General features: G+C 40.7%; 1 protein-coding gene across 1 annotated transcript in view; it reads left to right on the forward strand.

Moving 5' to 3' along the window:
* The window catches only part of LOC144694899 (golgin subfamily A member 7-like), a 30018-nt gene extending 16633 nt beyond the window's left edge, over nucleotides 1-13385 (forward strand). The window contains exons 5-6 of the mRNA XM_078565634.1: nucleotides 5372-5436; nucleotides 8855-13385. Of these exons, the coding sequence (XP_078421760.1) occupies nucleotides 5372-5419 (48 nt within the window). The 3' untranslated portion in view covers nucleotides 5420-5436; nucleotides 8855-13385. The remainder of the gene's footprint in view (nucleotides 1-5371; nucleotides 5437-8854) is intronic.
* The last annotated feature ends 200 nt before the right edge of the window (nucleotides 13386-13585 follow it).

Raw genomic sequence — 13585 nt, forward strand, 5'->3', positions numbered from 1 at the left:
CAATTGTGTGGTGTTGTGAGTATTGCTTCCTGTCTGGGTGCAATCCTGGGTGGCATTGGGAGTTTCACGGTGCCCTGCTTTCATAAGTGAATTCCAAAGCACAGGTGGCTGTAATAACTCCACTTATCAGAAATTAAGCCTACTCCTTTGACAGGCTCCCAAATCCGTCGTTCTACATAGTCATGTTGATAATTTAATGTAGTAGATCTCAGCTGGTCTCCTGTATTTCATGATACCCAGTGTCAACAGGTAGTCGATGCTGATTAAAATGGAAGTTTTGTGGTAAACTCCCCTATGGTGCCTGATTTACCGTGGATATGTATTGCTTCTCTAAAGGAGCTGTCAGCACTGTTGACGGCTGTTAATTAATAGATCAGCACTCGTGGTGTTTCATGGATGGCGGTGGATCCTTGGCTGTCTGGGCTTTAGACTGTGTACAGATTATGATGTTGTGCAGTTTTTGGATGGCCTCTAAATGATGTAGAAGAAGTTAAGAATTAGGAATTAGTTGTGCATTCACTTGCCATAAATAAATATTTTTAAAAATTCTGCCGAAAAATCTATGAAGGCAGTAAAAGAATTTTATCGTTGAGTTGTTCTTTTTAACGGTGATCAATCTTAATTAAAAACAAAACATAATTTTGCCACAGAGCTCATTGTGCCATTCATATCACTTGATAATTTTAAAAAAAATCACAGAAGATGAGCATTTTCATACTAGTGCTTGTTCTCAATACTATTTCCTGTTCGATGTGTCAAACATCTTGTCTTGTATGTTCCAATATTGAAGCAGAAGGCTTGAGAAGATGAGGCTCATATCACTGTCCTTATTTTCTCATCCATGTCTCTCCCCCCCTCCCCACGCCCCCCCACTCCATTTCTACAGTGGGATCTCAGTGAGGTATGGTTCCTTGGGGGACCCACAGTGCGACTTCACTGCTTTTTAAGCTTTACCCTTGTGTTTATTAACACCTTGAAATTTACTTATCCTGAGAATGTTACATAAAATAATTTTAAAAGAAGTCGGAAAGTATTTTGTTTTTATACTTGTGCAAGCAAATTCTGAGAAAGACAGTGTGACTAGTTACACGCTTCTTTCTCCTTTGCTCAAGAAGGATTTATTCTCCTTGAGAACTCTTTGTTTCAATATGGAGTAAGGGTGTGGACTGGTATAGAAATTAGGAGTGGAGACCAGTGGAACGATTTAAGAGGTTTTCAAGTGGGGGCGCAGTGATGGAAGGGAATCACAAAGTATGAGGATGTGGAAAAGAGTTCCAGAGTGCAGGGACAAGATGGCGATGCTGCTCGCTGATTTTCTTGAGCTGCAAGTTCTTTTGCATGGTAGAGCATCCCCGTCTCTTTTTCAAAGATCGTCTTAGTACGTTACGCACTGCCTGCTTCCCTCTTTCTCCACCCCTCCCCACCCCCACCAACTTCCTTTTCTGAAGACAGTGACTCAAGCTCTGGTAGCTCTCTGCAGTGACCAGCCCCAGAGCTCCAGGACCCCAGCTAAGTAACCATTTTTGTTTTGTCATGTGTGCATCAGCGTGCTTTTGAACTGTGGAGAGCATCTTAGCCAAGCCTGATCCTGCCTTCAGCATGTCCATGTGCATTCACTTTGAATCCCATCTCCCTGCTGTTGTGAAGCCTCTGTTACGATCAGCTATTTAATTGCCGTGATGGACCTTTCCTAATCTCTCTAGTTCAGGAATGTGCGATTCGTGCAAATGCACTTACCCCCTGAGAATCCAGATTAATTGTTTTAATAAATGGCAGATTTTTGCAAATGGTTTTAAATATTGTCAGTGGAATTGACTTGCTGCATTTAGTATGGTTAGTTAGCTCTGCAACCCCTGCTAGCCTTGGCGAGATATTCCAATTACTTATGGCAATGTGCCTGTAACTACAGGGATTTTAATTTTTATTTTCTTGGACCTGAATTAGACATGGTTAGGAAAGTGACTGAAGCATTTGGATCATCTTATGGTTCAGATTCAAACGGCTGCCTTGTGCTGTCGGAAAATGAAAGGGCGTTGTGTTTGCGTGTGTGTCACACAGATGTTCACACAGGCTGATTGATGCTTGGGACGCATTCAACACATTGTACTTATTTAATATTTAACAAAAATACCACAGCAATTTCATGGTCTCTGCTCTTTCACGTAGTGTGTTTTGAGTTATGGGCATGTATGGCAAGGCATACAAGAAGAATATATGAGAGACTAGCAGAAAAGCTGTGTAATTTGCAAGAAGAGCACAGTAGACTGATTTTATTGATACTGGCATTTTATTGATGTTGGCAATAGGTGCACTTAATTTCAAAAGGGGAAAACTCTGCACCCCAGGCATCCAGGTTCCAACTTTGCTTGAATCATGAACAGCTGTTGGAATGGTGCAAAAAGTCCAGCTCCTTCGGATTGTCTTTCTTCCTTGTGTATATTGTCAGTCGTGGCTTGGTGGGTAGCTCCTTGCCTGAGTCAGAAGTTGTGCATTCAAGGGACTTGAACACAAAATCTAGTGCTGTGCTGAGGGAATGCTGTACTGTCAGAGGTGCCATTTTTTGGAAAGGTCGATAAACTGAGGTCCCACCTGCTCCCTCCTATGGCACCACTTAAGAGGTTATCCCTGGTGTCGTGACCAACATTCATCCCTTGAATGACACCTCAAAATAAATAATCTGGTCATTATGACATTGCTGTTTGTGGGAGTTTGCTGTTTGCAAATTAGCTGCTGTGTTTCCTACATTACAACAATGATAACACTTCACGTATTGAATTGGCTGTAAAGTGCTTTTGGGATGCCCTGCGGTTGTAAAAGGTGCGACATAAATGCAAGCCTTTGCCTTGGATTGGGTGTGATGCAGTGGGCTTCGAGTGCAATCACTTTGGGGTTAAGGTGGCTTTCATGATGTCATTTGAAAGCCAATTCATCCCTTGTAGTCGGACTGGTGATCTGATAACTATTGCAGACTGACCTAGTAGGGAAGAAGAGGGAAGAGACTTCTATATTTTCATTACCCTTTTATGTAGAGAAAAATGCATTCTGATTTCACTCTTAAATGACCTATCTCTTAATTTTACGATTATGCCTCACGTTCTGGATAGCACCCCTCAAGAGGAAATATTTTCTCTATCTTCCTCAGAATCCCTTCATAATATTGAAGATTTCAATTAGTTTGTATTCCTGTCAGTAAGGTGATCTAAGTTGAATAACTGTTAAATCTAGTGTACCCCCTCCAAGGTTTCCTTCCAAGGTACAGTAACTAAAGTTGAACTGAATACTCCAGGTGGAATCTGATCAAGGGTCTGTACAGTTGAAGCATCCCTTTCTCATATTTAAAACTGGACCTCCTTGAGATAAAAGCCAACATTACATGAGCCTTTCTAATTGCTGTTTCTACTTGCTGACTATCTTTTAGTTTGTGTATGTGGCCAGATAAATCCCTTAGCTTCCCCACTGCTGCTCATCTCTCAGCATTAAGAAAATAGTTTGATTTATGTTGGTTGATTGAAGATGATTTCACAATTTTCTCTCTCTCTTTCTCGATGTGAAACTCACTCCTTCAACCCTGCACAATTATGAATTTCTTGGATAAAAACAACACATGCTGGAAGCACTCAGCAGGTCTAGCAGCAGATGTGGAATGAGAAACAAAAGCTCAGGTTTGAGGTTCTGATGGAAGGTCATCAGCTCTCTCTATCTCCCTCCCCACCCCCTCAGAATCTGCCAGAACTACAGAGTATTTCCAGCATTTTTTGCGATTTCAGATTCCCAGCACTTGCAGTATTTTGCTGTGCATTTCTGGTCTTTACTCTTCATCCTAGCTAGTGTATGGCAGTTAATCAATTATTTCAGTCTAACAGGTTACGGTGTGTCTGCAGCTGCCAGTAGTAACCATACAAGTGAAGAATTGGTTGGGAAATCAGACTTGACCTGGATCAACACAATGAAGGGAAAATGCTCTTTCCCAGTCTGTACCTGTTTGTACAAAGCCTGACTGCCCAGGAAATCAGGGTTGGTCCTTTGTGTTGTTGGCATCCAAGATTTCTTTTTGTCACTGTTGGGCCCTCACAATTTGAACAATATTTGCTGATTTGAAGGGTCACCCTTTGCAGGAAATGTTTCTGGTTATTGTTGCACCTGTATATGCGGAGTGCCTTTGTTTGGCTTTAATGTTTTCCCATTCTCCTTTACTTTCCCTACCCGCTGAAGGTGTTGAATGAGATGGGATGTGGTTCCCCTGGTATCTGCAGTCCTTGATACTTTATTCAAGTGGTTCTTTGTTGCTTGGATCAATGGGAAATTGTACTATGGAAGTCTTCACAACAGTCCAGCATCCCCAAGTGCTCACTTTCCCTGTCGGAGCATTGGATGTTTTTGTTCTCCTGCTAAGATAATGGCGTAACTGCAGCCTAACCAGAGATGAACTCACTTGCCATAGGCCAGGCACTAAATGTGGGTTCTGCTGATTTTCATGGTTTCACATTACATTTGTTTGGTGTATTTGCCTCCAAAGAGGTTTATCTGGCCACATATGCAAACTAAAAGTTAATCAGCAAGTATAAACAGTCATTACTGGCAGTTGCAGACACCCTGTAATCTATGTTAGACTAAAATACTTGATTAACTGCCATACCCTTCATCACAGATAGATGTAAAGACAAGAAATGCACAGCAAAATACTGTAAATGCTGGAACTATGAAATAGTAAAAAAAAAAATACTGGAAATACTCCTCCGGTCCAGCAGCATCTGAGAGGGGAGAGAGAGAGAGTTGACCTTTCGGGCTGATGATCTTCCATCAGAACTTGAAACTTGAACTTTTGTTTCTCACTCCACAGCTGCTGCTAGACCTGCTGAGTGCTTCCTGCATTTGTTTTTATCCAAGAAATCCATAATTGTGCAGGTTTAAAGGAGTGAGTTTCACATCGAGAGAGAGAATGGTGAGATTATTTTTCTTCAATCAACCAACACAAATCAAACTATTTTCTTAATGCTGAGAGGTTAGCAGCAGTGGAGAAGCTAAGGGGAGTGTTGGGGAATTTTTGAAATAGTAGAACAGAGTTTGGGATTGTCCAAAAAGTTATACTTATTGTTAGTGTTTTTGGGAGGTGGGGGAACAATTATACAATTTTTTTTTAAACAAACTTTTCTGAGGTCTGTGACTTGGACAACTAGGGAAGTTAGGGTCACAGTCTGAATCAGAATTAGCATGCACAGATAAAATGACAAAGCTTCATCAAAATCTATCATCCAAATGTCACCGTTTACATATTCAGTTATTTACAAATGGCTCCAAAGGAAGTCTGTATTATACTGTGTCAGTGATGCTTTGAATACCCCATTTGTTTCCTTAACTCTGGCTCCTGCAGATTGAAATCTCCATTTATGAAGACAGAAGTTTCAGTAGTGGAAGATGAAGTGTGGAAAAACTAAGGTATGAAATTACAGAATTGGTCACAGCTCTGACTTAAGCAGCAACATAATGTGAAGTTCTTTCTCACTGATCCTGAAGTGCCATCACCTCTAATTATTGAATGACGGATTGATGTTGGCAATCATGAAGCGTGGGGTGTCTCTACCACAGCATTCCTGACATACGATTGTGAAAAGCAGCTTGGTACAGCAGGTCTGCTGCACATGAAGTGAATTAGTGCTTCTCCTGTTGTTCAGCCCCTCTCATCCTGATGGTTTAAAGTTGTTCTGGCTGGTATCTGGCAGCTGCAAAATAACCCCAGGAGTCTGTCGAGCAAAAAACATCCAGCATTTTGAAGAATTGCTTTGTGTCTCAATGAAATACGTGGTTTCACACCATTACAAATCTGGAATTAAATTTCTTTAAAGATTGGAGACCAACCTTTTTTTAAAATTGATTTTGCACCGTTCTGTTTTTAATGAGGATTTGCCTTAAGACTTGAGTGAATATTAAATTTACCCCAGTATGAAGTTTGCATGACCAGGGATTTAGATGTATGCGCCCAGGGCACTTTTATGTTCATTATGTTGATGGATGTTGGAATGAGGTAACCAGTTTTTACATACTTTCTCTAGCTTGAGTTTTAAATGGGCTGAAGGAAAGATAATATTTGATTGTCCTCTTTTTTTTCTTCCTTTCTGCCTCCCTCTTCCCGATATCCAATCTTAGCCCCATGTTCAGAAGGGCATTCCCTGCTGCCAGCAGTGTGACAGTTGTTTCCTGCTCATGTCATTCCTGTGACCTCTGAATGACACCATTAGGTTGTGTGCAGTTGGATGCTGTCAAATCAGCCACAATTCACTGAGTTTGGAGTTTATTGAAGAGCCCATGTTACTGGCAGAGATGCCAAGTTTGTGGCCCATCAGTTTGTGCTGGATTTGCAATCGGGTCCTGGAGTTGAAAGGTTAATTTTTAGACTGATGACATCTTGCTATATCTTCTGACATTTTCCCTTCCTCGGATTGTTAATTCACTTGTCAGAAGATCTTTCCTTCCTCCCCTGCCAGAAGCACTCTCTCTCCTCTGCTAGGATTGAGTGAGGATTAGTGAGGGCTGCGGGTTGGACATAGCATTGAAGATTTATGCTCATCTTCATCAGTTGAGGTGTGTGACTTGGATGCAGGATGCTTCTAAGAGGGACAGAAAGAAGACATGAGGACTACAAACCTTTTTTTGCAAAAGCAATACTTATGCTGAGATCCATCGAGTGTGCTTTTGGCCTTTTATTAACGCATGGACAGGAAATACAATTTAGAAGTAATTAGAGCACCTGCAGAACATTAATTTCTTTGCGTGCTGCTTTTGGATTTGCTTTCACTTGCAGCTGGATCTACAATATTTGGTTGTAATGTGTTGCACTAACTCTCTACCCAATCTGTTTTCTTGATGGTTGTGTTTATGCCTGCTGTTCTGGATTTTATTTTCATCAATTTAGCCCACTGATGTTTCATTGTTTGATTTGGAAATATATTCTCATGAACTTTTCCTTGCCTTAAGTGCCAATATACCCTTGACTTCAGAGCAGTTCTGTTCAGTTGCACCACGAGGTTCGCTCTCCTAATAGTCATTTTATTTTCAAAATCCTGTATTTTAAAAAAAATCTGAAAAGATGACTCGTTTTCCAGAGTGTTGCCTTATTGATTTGTGTGTCAGAGATCTGCTTCGCACTTTGAACGGAGTAAATGTGCAGTTTTGATTTCTACCTTCACTTCACAGAAACATTGACATTGTTTCACAGGATAATTACAGATGAGGAAGGCCTTTCCTCTCACCTCAGTCCATCCATTCAGAGAAACATCTTTTGTAGCCTCCAGCTGGTACTTAACTTGAGTTCATGGTCTTGCTTAGTACTTACAGCACAGAGGCATTTAGCCTAACAGGCTCACGTTTTATGCTCCATATAGATCTGCCCCTCCCAGAAGTACAGTGCATGTATTGATCATTATTTTGTGTGCAGCAGAATTTTCAGACACCAATTCATGCCCCATTTGGTTGACTTAACATTAACCCTTCAACTCTGTCTCCTTCCCTTAAAACAAAAAGTCAAGAAGTTGAATAAGGTGGTTATGTTTTATTGTTCAGAGGCTGGAAAGCAATGGCCTGAAATGGCAGAATTTGGAAGCACTATTTCTGCATGTCTTCTACATGGTGCTGCCATGGGACTTTGGAACTTTGAATTTTAAGTTGTTCAAATTGTTGGTGCATTTTGAATTCGTTGTTTGTGTGAAATTGAATTCAGCTACTTCCAGAGGTGGGGTGAGGACATTTGAATATTAATGAAGGCCTGATAAATAAAATTTCAGGGCACAATGATCTCTTGATTGCCTTTGCTGACTGACACTAACACTTGAGGCTTTCTTAAGGGACAGGCATAAGGAGGCTCTCTTAAGGGTGTTAGTCTGAGCCGATATTGAAAGTCAGGAGGAAAAGTGGGCATTTAAAAGATTTTTGTGGATCTGAAGCTTTCTGACCCGCCTACTGAGGAAGCAGCATTAATGAGTGAAAACTTGGCTTTTTCAAAATAAGATATCTGATGATAGGTGGGGAAGAGGAGAGAGAGAGAGCAAGATGTGCGTTGAAAGAGTTGAGATATATTTTGAACAGAAGCTGATGGCTTACCATGCAGGAGAGGATCAAAATTCTCGTCCCTTGGGGAAAGCGTTCCAAAATGAACATTGTGCAGCAAAATGCCATTTGCTGTTCACAGCTGTTGGCATATAGTCAGAAACTGAATAATTCTTCTTTAGATTATTTTCAAACATTCAAACTTGCTTTCCTTCCTCCTCGTTTCTTTGTAATTGTGGAGGTTTGTGGGGACTGGATGGTCCAGTGAGTCAGCTGGCTGTTCTTTCACCTTTCTGTCAATGAGTCAACAGTTCTCTGCAAACCCACAAATATAAGAAAAAGGACAAAGCAGTCAATAGGGTTGAAGTGATTAATACTTGAGGATCTGGATGACAGTGTCCAGAGGCGACAGATCTGGAGAAGCAGGTTGAACAGCATTGGGAGTGGAGGACTATAGCTGGGATTGTACTAAAGGAGCTGGAATTTCTGTCTGGCTGTGGTACACCTGACATTGGGAGAAACAGTTTATGGTTTAAAATTTTAAAAATATGGGTAAATGGTAAGCTGTCTGACAATGATCCCTCTCACCCCACTGAGATTGGAGTTGATGCGTATTGACAGGGCAGAGTTGAGGTAACCTTAACTCTCTATTCTGGATGTACTTAATGCTGATAATTGAGTGCTGGAGGTGGAGTAGCATTCCATTTAGTGCAATGGATGCACCTTGCTTTGAGCACTAAATATGCTTTTATATGGAGTCGGATTATATTATAATTGGCATATCCTCATCTATTTCATTTACTTTGTTTACCAGTGGGACCAAGGCTGCCAAGGATATGGGCCGCTTCTGCTGGGTATCAATTCTGCACCGAACACGTACCCTACCTCGTCTCTGGACTATCATTCCACCAACTCTTAAGGACCTTGGTGCCACTTTAAACATGGATGTTTTGCAATCTGCTGTGTCCTCAAATGATGTATACTATGTGAGGGGTAGGTGGGGGGGAGGCAAATAATGATTGTGATCAAATTGTAATCTTTTCTGAATTGTTTTCTTTTAAAAATTAAAACAATTTATATAATAACATCACCAGAAGACCATAAGAAAGAGTCGGAGGAAGTGTTTGGTTGTATGGTGGTGATGCTCTCTGGTAGTGTAAGTTCATAGCTGTCTGAACCTTGGATATTCATCCAACACTAATCGAAGATGCTTTCTTTCTTAGTGGGTGGGACAAGTGGAGTGGGTCAGTGCGATACAATTAACCCTAAGAGTACTGGAGGTTTTTGACACCTCAGTCAAAACTAACGTTTTAGTTTTACTGATTTTTTTTTAATTCCAAGAAGCTGTAACCAGTTGGCTTGGCAGGGATAAGATGATGCTGTCAAAGCTAAGAGGCCTCGGGATAGCTGGCTAATCTCAGCTGAGGCAGCAGATTGGGCAGCAAAATTGTCCAATGTTCCTGATATCGGGAGGTGAAAATTTGTTTGGGTTGTTTCATCAATACCCCTGATGGAAGAAGTGGGCGTCCAAGTTTTGGACAAGATTGTGCTGTGATTGGGCATTGGTAGAGCTTTTCAACAATCACTAGCCAAGCTCACAGTGATCCTGTAGTCAATCAAGAGTTAAAACCTGGAGAGAAGACAAAGATGTTGAGTGTTCTGAATGGATTGGGAACCGAGAACCTGGGAGATTGGGAAAGTGCTGAGACAAAGGAAAACCTTGGGTGCTTCAGGAGCTTTGTCACAATGCACTGTTAAGGGAGAAATGAAGATTGCTCAGAAGCATGCTTCAAAGCTGTGAAGACAATGAAGGTGTTCAATGGACATCCAAACCATGAAAATAGAATACCCAATGATACCTTTGGTCGCCAGACTCAGAACGTGTTGGCACAGACCCCATTTGTGGTTTATTTTTTAGCAACTTGGGCAATTCATATATTTTTTTTCAAAGTAAATTTCTGGGCGTTTTCTCAGTAAAGGTTTCACTGTTGGCACTCCTGACTGATGTACAGCTGCCATGCTTACCGAATGTTGCAGATACTACCACAAGAGGCGATTGCATTACATCATTGAGACGGCAGGTTAGGGATAGAGTACAAGCAGGGCAGATAGGTTTGCAGAGAAATGTGTTCTACCGAAGTTTTTGTGTATGCATGTGTTTGTGCAAGAAAGCTGACTTTCAGTTTTATGTATCTGCATAAATTGTACTTGAATTGTACTCTTACAATGCTGAGCCAGATTTTGGAGTGGTACTAAACTGGCCTGAAGTGCTACCATTTGCTACATGCATCACCAACATCTGTTCTTTTTTGTAACCCCCCCATCCCATTGACATATACAAGCCAGAAATAGCCAGGGATTCCAACAACAGTCCCCCTCAAAAAAGGGGATTTTGAAATCGAAGAGCGAAAGCACATCTACACAACCACAAATGCATTTTTAAAAGCCTTGAGAAGGAGCATTCAGTACTCTTAGCGGTTAATAACTCATCAATGCTTTATCACAACATGTAGCTTTTAGCTACTTGGGCTTATTTCCCAGGGGGCTTTGTGGCTCGCTAAGATTAGCTGATTTAAATGTTTGCTTATTTGCGTTTTCTCTTGTAACTTGCAATACAAACATAGTTTGTGACAACTTTAACGCCACCTTATAGATCTGCAAAGTTTATAAATACTTTTGATATTTTTTTTACAGTCTTTGTTAAGGTTTTCAAAGAAGTAAAAATGTGAGAAAATGCTGGTTGCACTTTGTCACAAACCAAACTATGTTCACTGTTGTGCAGACTGTTCTTAGCAGTTTTGCTGCTTGTTAGTGCATCTAAAGAAAATTACAAAGCCTGACCTTGATCCCGGGAAAATAATTTGAACAGAGTCCGAGACAATTGGCTGTCAATCATGTCTGACACTAAATCTGACCTTGTGTGACCCCAGGAGCACAAAAGGGAAGGGGTTTGAGTTGTGCAGTGGAGTAGAACGAACAGAACATTGACCTTTTCAGTTCCACGAACCTGGGTTTCAGTCTAGCTCAGACTGGCAGACTGAAGGTCTCTTCAGGGCGACTGTGAAGGGGAGGCTGGGCTGGGTGCAGGGGGGTGGGGGGATGGTGTCAAGCCAGTTCCCAGTGGACACATGTCCATAGCACAAAACTGCCTGTAATTTGACTGGCACTAATTGGGCAATCTCACTCTGAGAGGCCACAGGCAGGGTCAGCACAAATCAACAGGAGATTTTTGTTTAAAAATCTGCAGAACTTTTCAATTTAACTCTATTGGTGTGCGTTCTTTCTCACATTCTCATTTATTTTCAAAAATGTTATATAACCATTTAAAAGAACAAATGAGTTGACACTTGAAAAATATCTTAAATTTTTCCACACCAATCTCATTAAGTTTAATAGATTGAGGTTCTGAATTCAGTTTTGACTTTGGTAAAGGTTTGTGCTGAGCTTTAGACTGGAATCTTCAAATGTCTGTGAGGTGACCAATGGGCTCTCTCAATCCCAATGTGTTTTCCTTTTGAAATAGGACATTCCCAAGGCTCCAGAAATGGCACTAGATTTTGTTATTTCAAAAATTAAGTTTTTGAGCTACCAGTGGACTGGGGAGAATTTCATGTGTGACACATGTTTATCTTGCTGCTGGCCCTGAGGGAATAGTGGTGATGTGGGAAGTAGAAATCTCTCCATCGCTGTGAGTGTTGTGGTAATTTGTTTGCGGTTGGTGTGTCAGAAGACTGTGTATCCCACGTCTTATCTGTGCATTACCTCACCTGCGAACACCTGGAGATGTATCTGGATGCCAGGTCAAATTCACTCCCCAAAACTGCTATCCTTTATGCCTTTATCAGTTTCTTATCACAGAAGAAAATTCACCTGAAAATTAAAGCAATAATGTCATGTTACAACTTCTGTTTTGTTAGTGTTTGAGGCTGATTATCCAGGACGTCAACTTTTAAAGGCAGATGTTCTCGGCTAAGTCCATTTGAGTAAAGCTGAGAGACTTGATACTAGTTTTAAATCTTTGGGGATGAGAAAAAAAGTTAAATGCATAATTGAATGATAGGAAACTTTATTTTTTGCATTTCTGACATGCTTAGATGAAAATTAAAAATAAAACACAGTGATAACATTGGATGCCTGTGGAACATGACCATTGCAAGTTGTGGTGTTGGTGTCTGTATTGAGATTTTTTGCCCTGGGTAAAGAAAAGGCAAACAGCCTCTCACACTAAGAAGGCAAAAGAATTCAGACCACTTCCAACTCATTTCATCACTGTGGGGTGAGGTAGAAATGGCATAGTGGGGTTAAACTTTGTGAGCAGTTTCAATGCATCTGATAGGTCTGAAGCTACACTCGGACTTTGAATAGTTGCAGGAACAGCTGACTTCACAACTATTTTTCTGATCTTGCAGTGGGCTGAGTTTTGAAAGATATCTAAAACTCAACTGTTCTGATTTGTCTTCCTAACTTTGAAGATAGGATAGAAGCAGTGCTAGAATCCATTGGACTTGGCCTCACGGGAGAAAGTGAAGAAACTATTGGTTTCTAGTTGTTTTTAAGAAGTGGACTTGAAATCTTACTGTCTTGACCTACTTGTGGGGCACACCCCAACCTTCTACACTTGGGGGGAAAATCACTCACCCTGAAATAAGCCACACCATCTAATTCATTTGCTTTAATGAAAGCGTGACCTACAGGCATCTTAACATGGTAAGAAGACAGTACTTAGAAGACTTGAGTTACACAACCAAGCCAGGTGTGCTAGTCGCATATTTTTGTATTCATTAAGTGTACCTGTTGATGTGACTAGATTTCTAGGAGTTTTTAAATGAAAACCAATGTGAAATATGGGAGCAATTTTCTTGTATGCAGGTGTCATTTGATGTGCTGGTACTGTCACAGGTAAGGCAATGGACAGATGAAACTTTTGAGGCTTTTAAAAGAAAACAAAATAAATGAACGGAAGCTTATATTTAAAATGAAGTATGCAAAACCACACCTATTTAATGTAATCTGTATGAAACCACTCCAATAAGCATTGAGTTTGATGCTTAAGTAGAATAACTATTGTGTATGAAAGGCACTGCTGTCAGATCTTTGACAATTGTTCTGTAACTTGGGTGAAATTAGTGCAGCACCTTCTGAAACCTAGCGTAACTCAAAAGAACCTCCTTGTTTATATTGTGTGCCTGTCTCCAAGATGTTTTGATTCTATTTTATTACTGTATGCTGGAGTCAAACATGCTGTTTTTAAAACCTGTCCTTTGATACAAGTTCACTTGCTTGTTAATATATTGGTTTTTGTTTTCTATCTTTACTGATTAAAATAAAAAAAATGCTTCTACAAACGTTAGTGCTTCCTGAAAGTGTTTTGGCAGTACATGGCTCCCAAACAGCAGCTTATAGATTTTGGGGTTGGCGGGGGGGGGCGCAAGAGCAGCAAGTAGGGATGGGGGAAATTTATGCTGAAAACAAATTTTCTGCCGTTCACTGCTCAAGCTCAAAATGGTATTGGAGGGCTCCTGCATCACTTGAATTCTTATGTGTG

The sequence above is a fragment of the Cetorhinus maximus genome, chromosome 20 (genome assembly GCF_964194155.1).
Source record: "Cetorhinus maximus chromosome 20, sCetMax3.hap1.1, whole genome shotgun sequence".
In the NCBI taxonomy this organism is placed as follows: domain Eukaryota; kingdom Metazoa; phylum Chordata; class Chondrichthyes; order Lamniformes; family Cetorhinidae; genus Cetorhinus; species Cetorhinus maximus.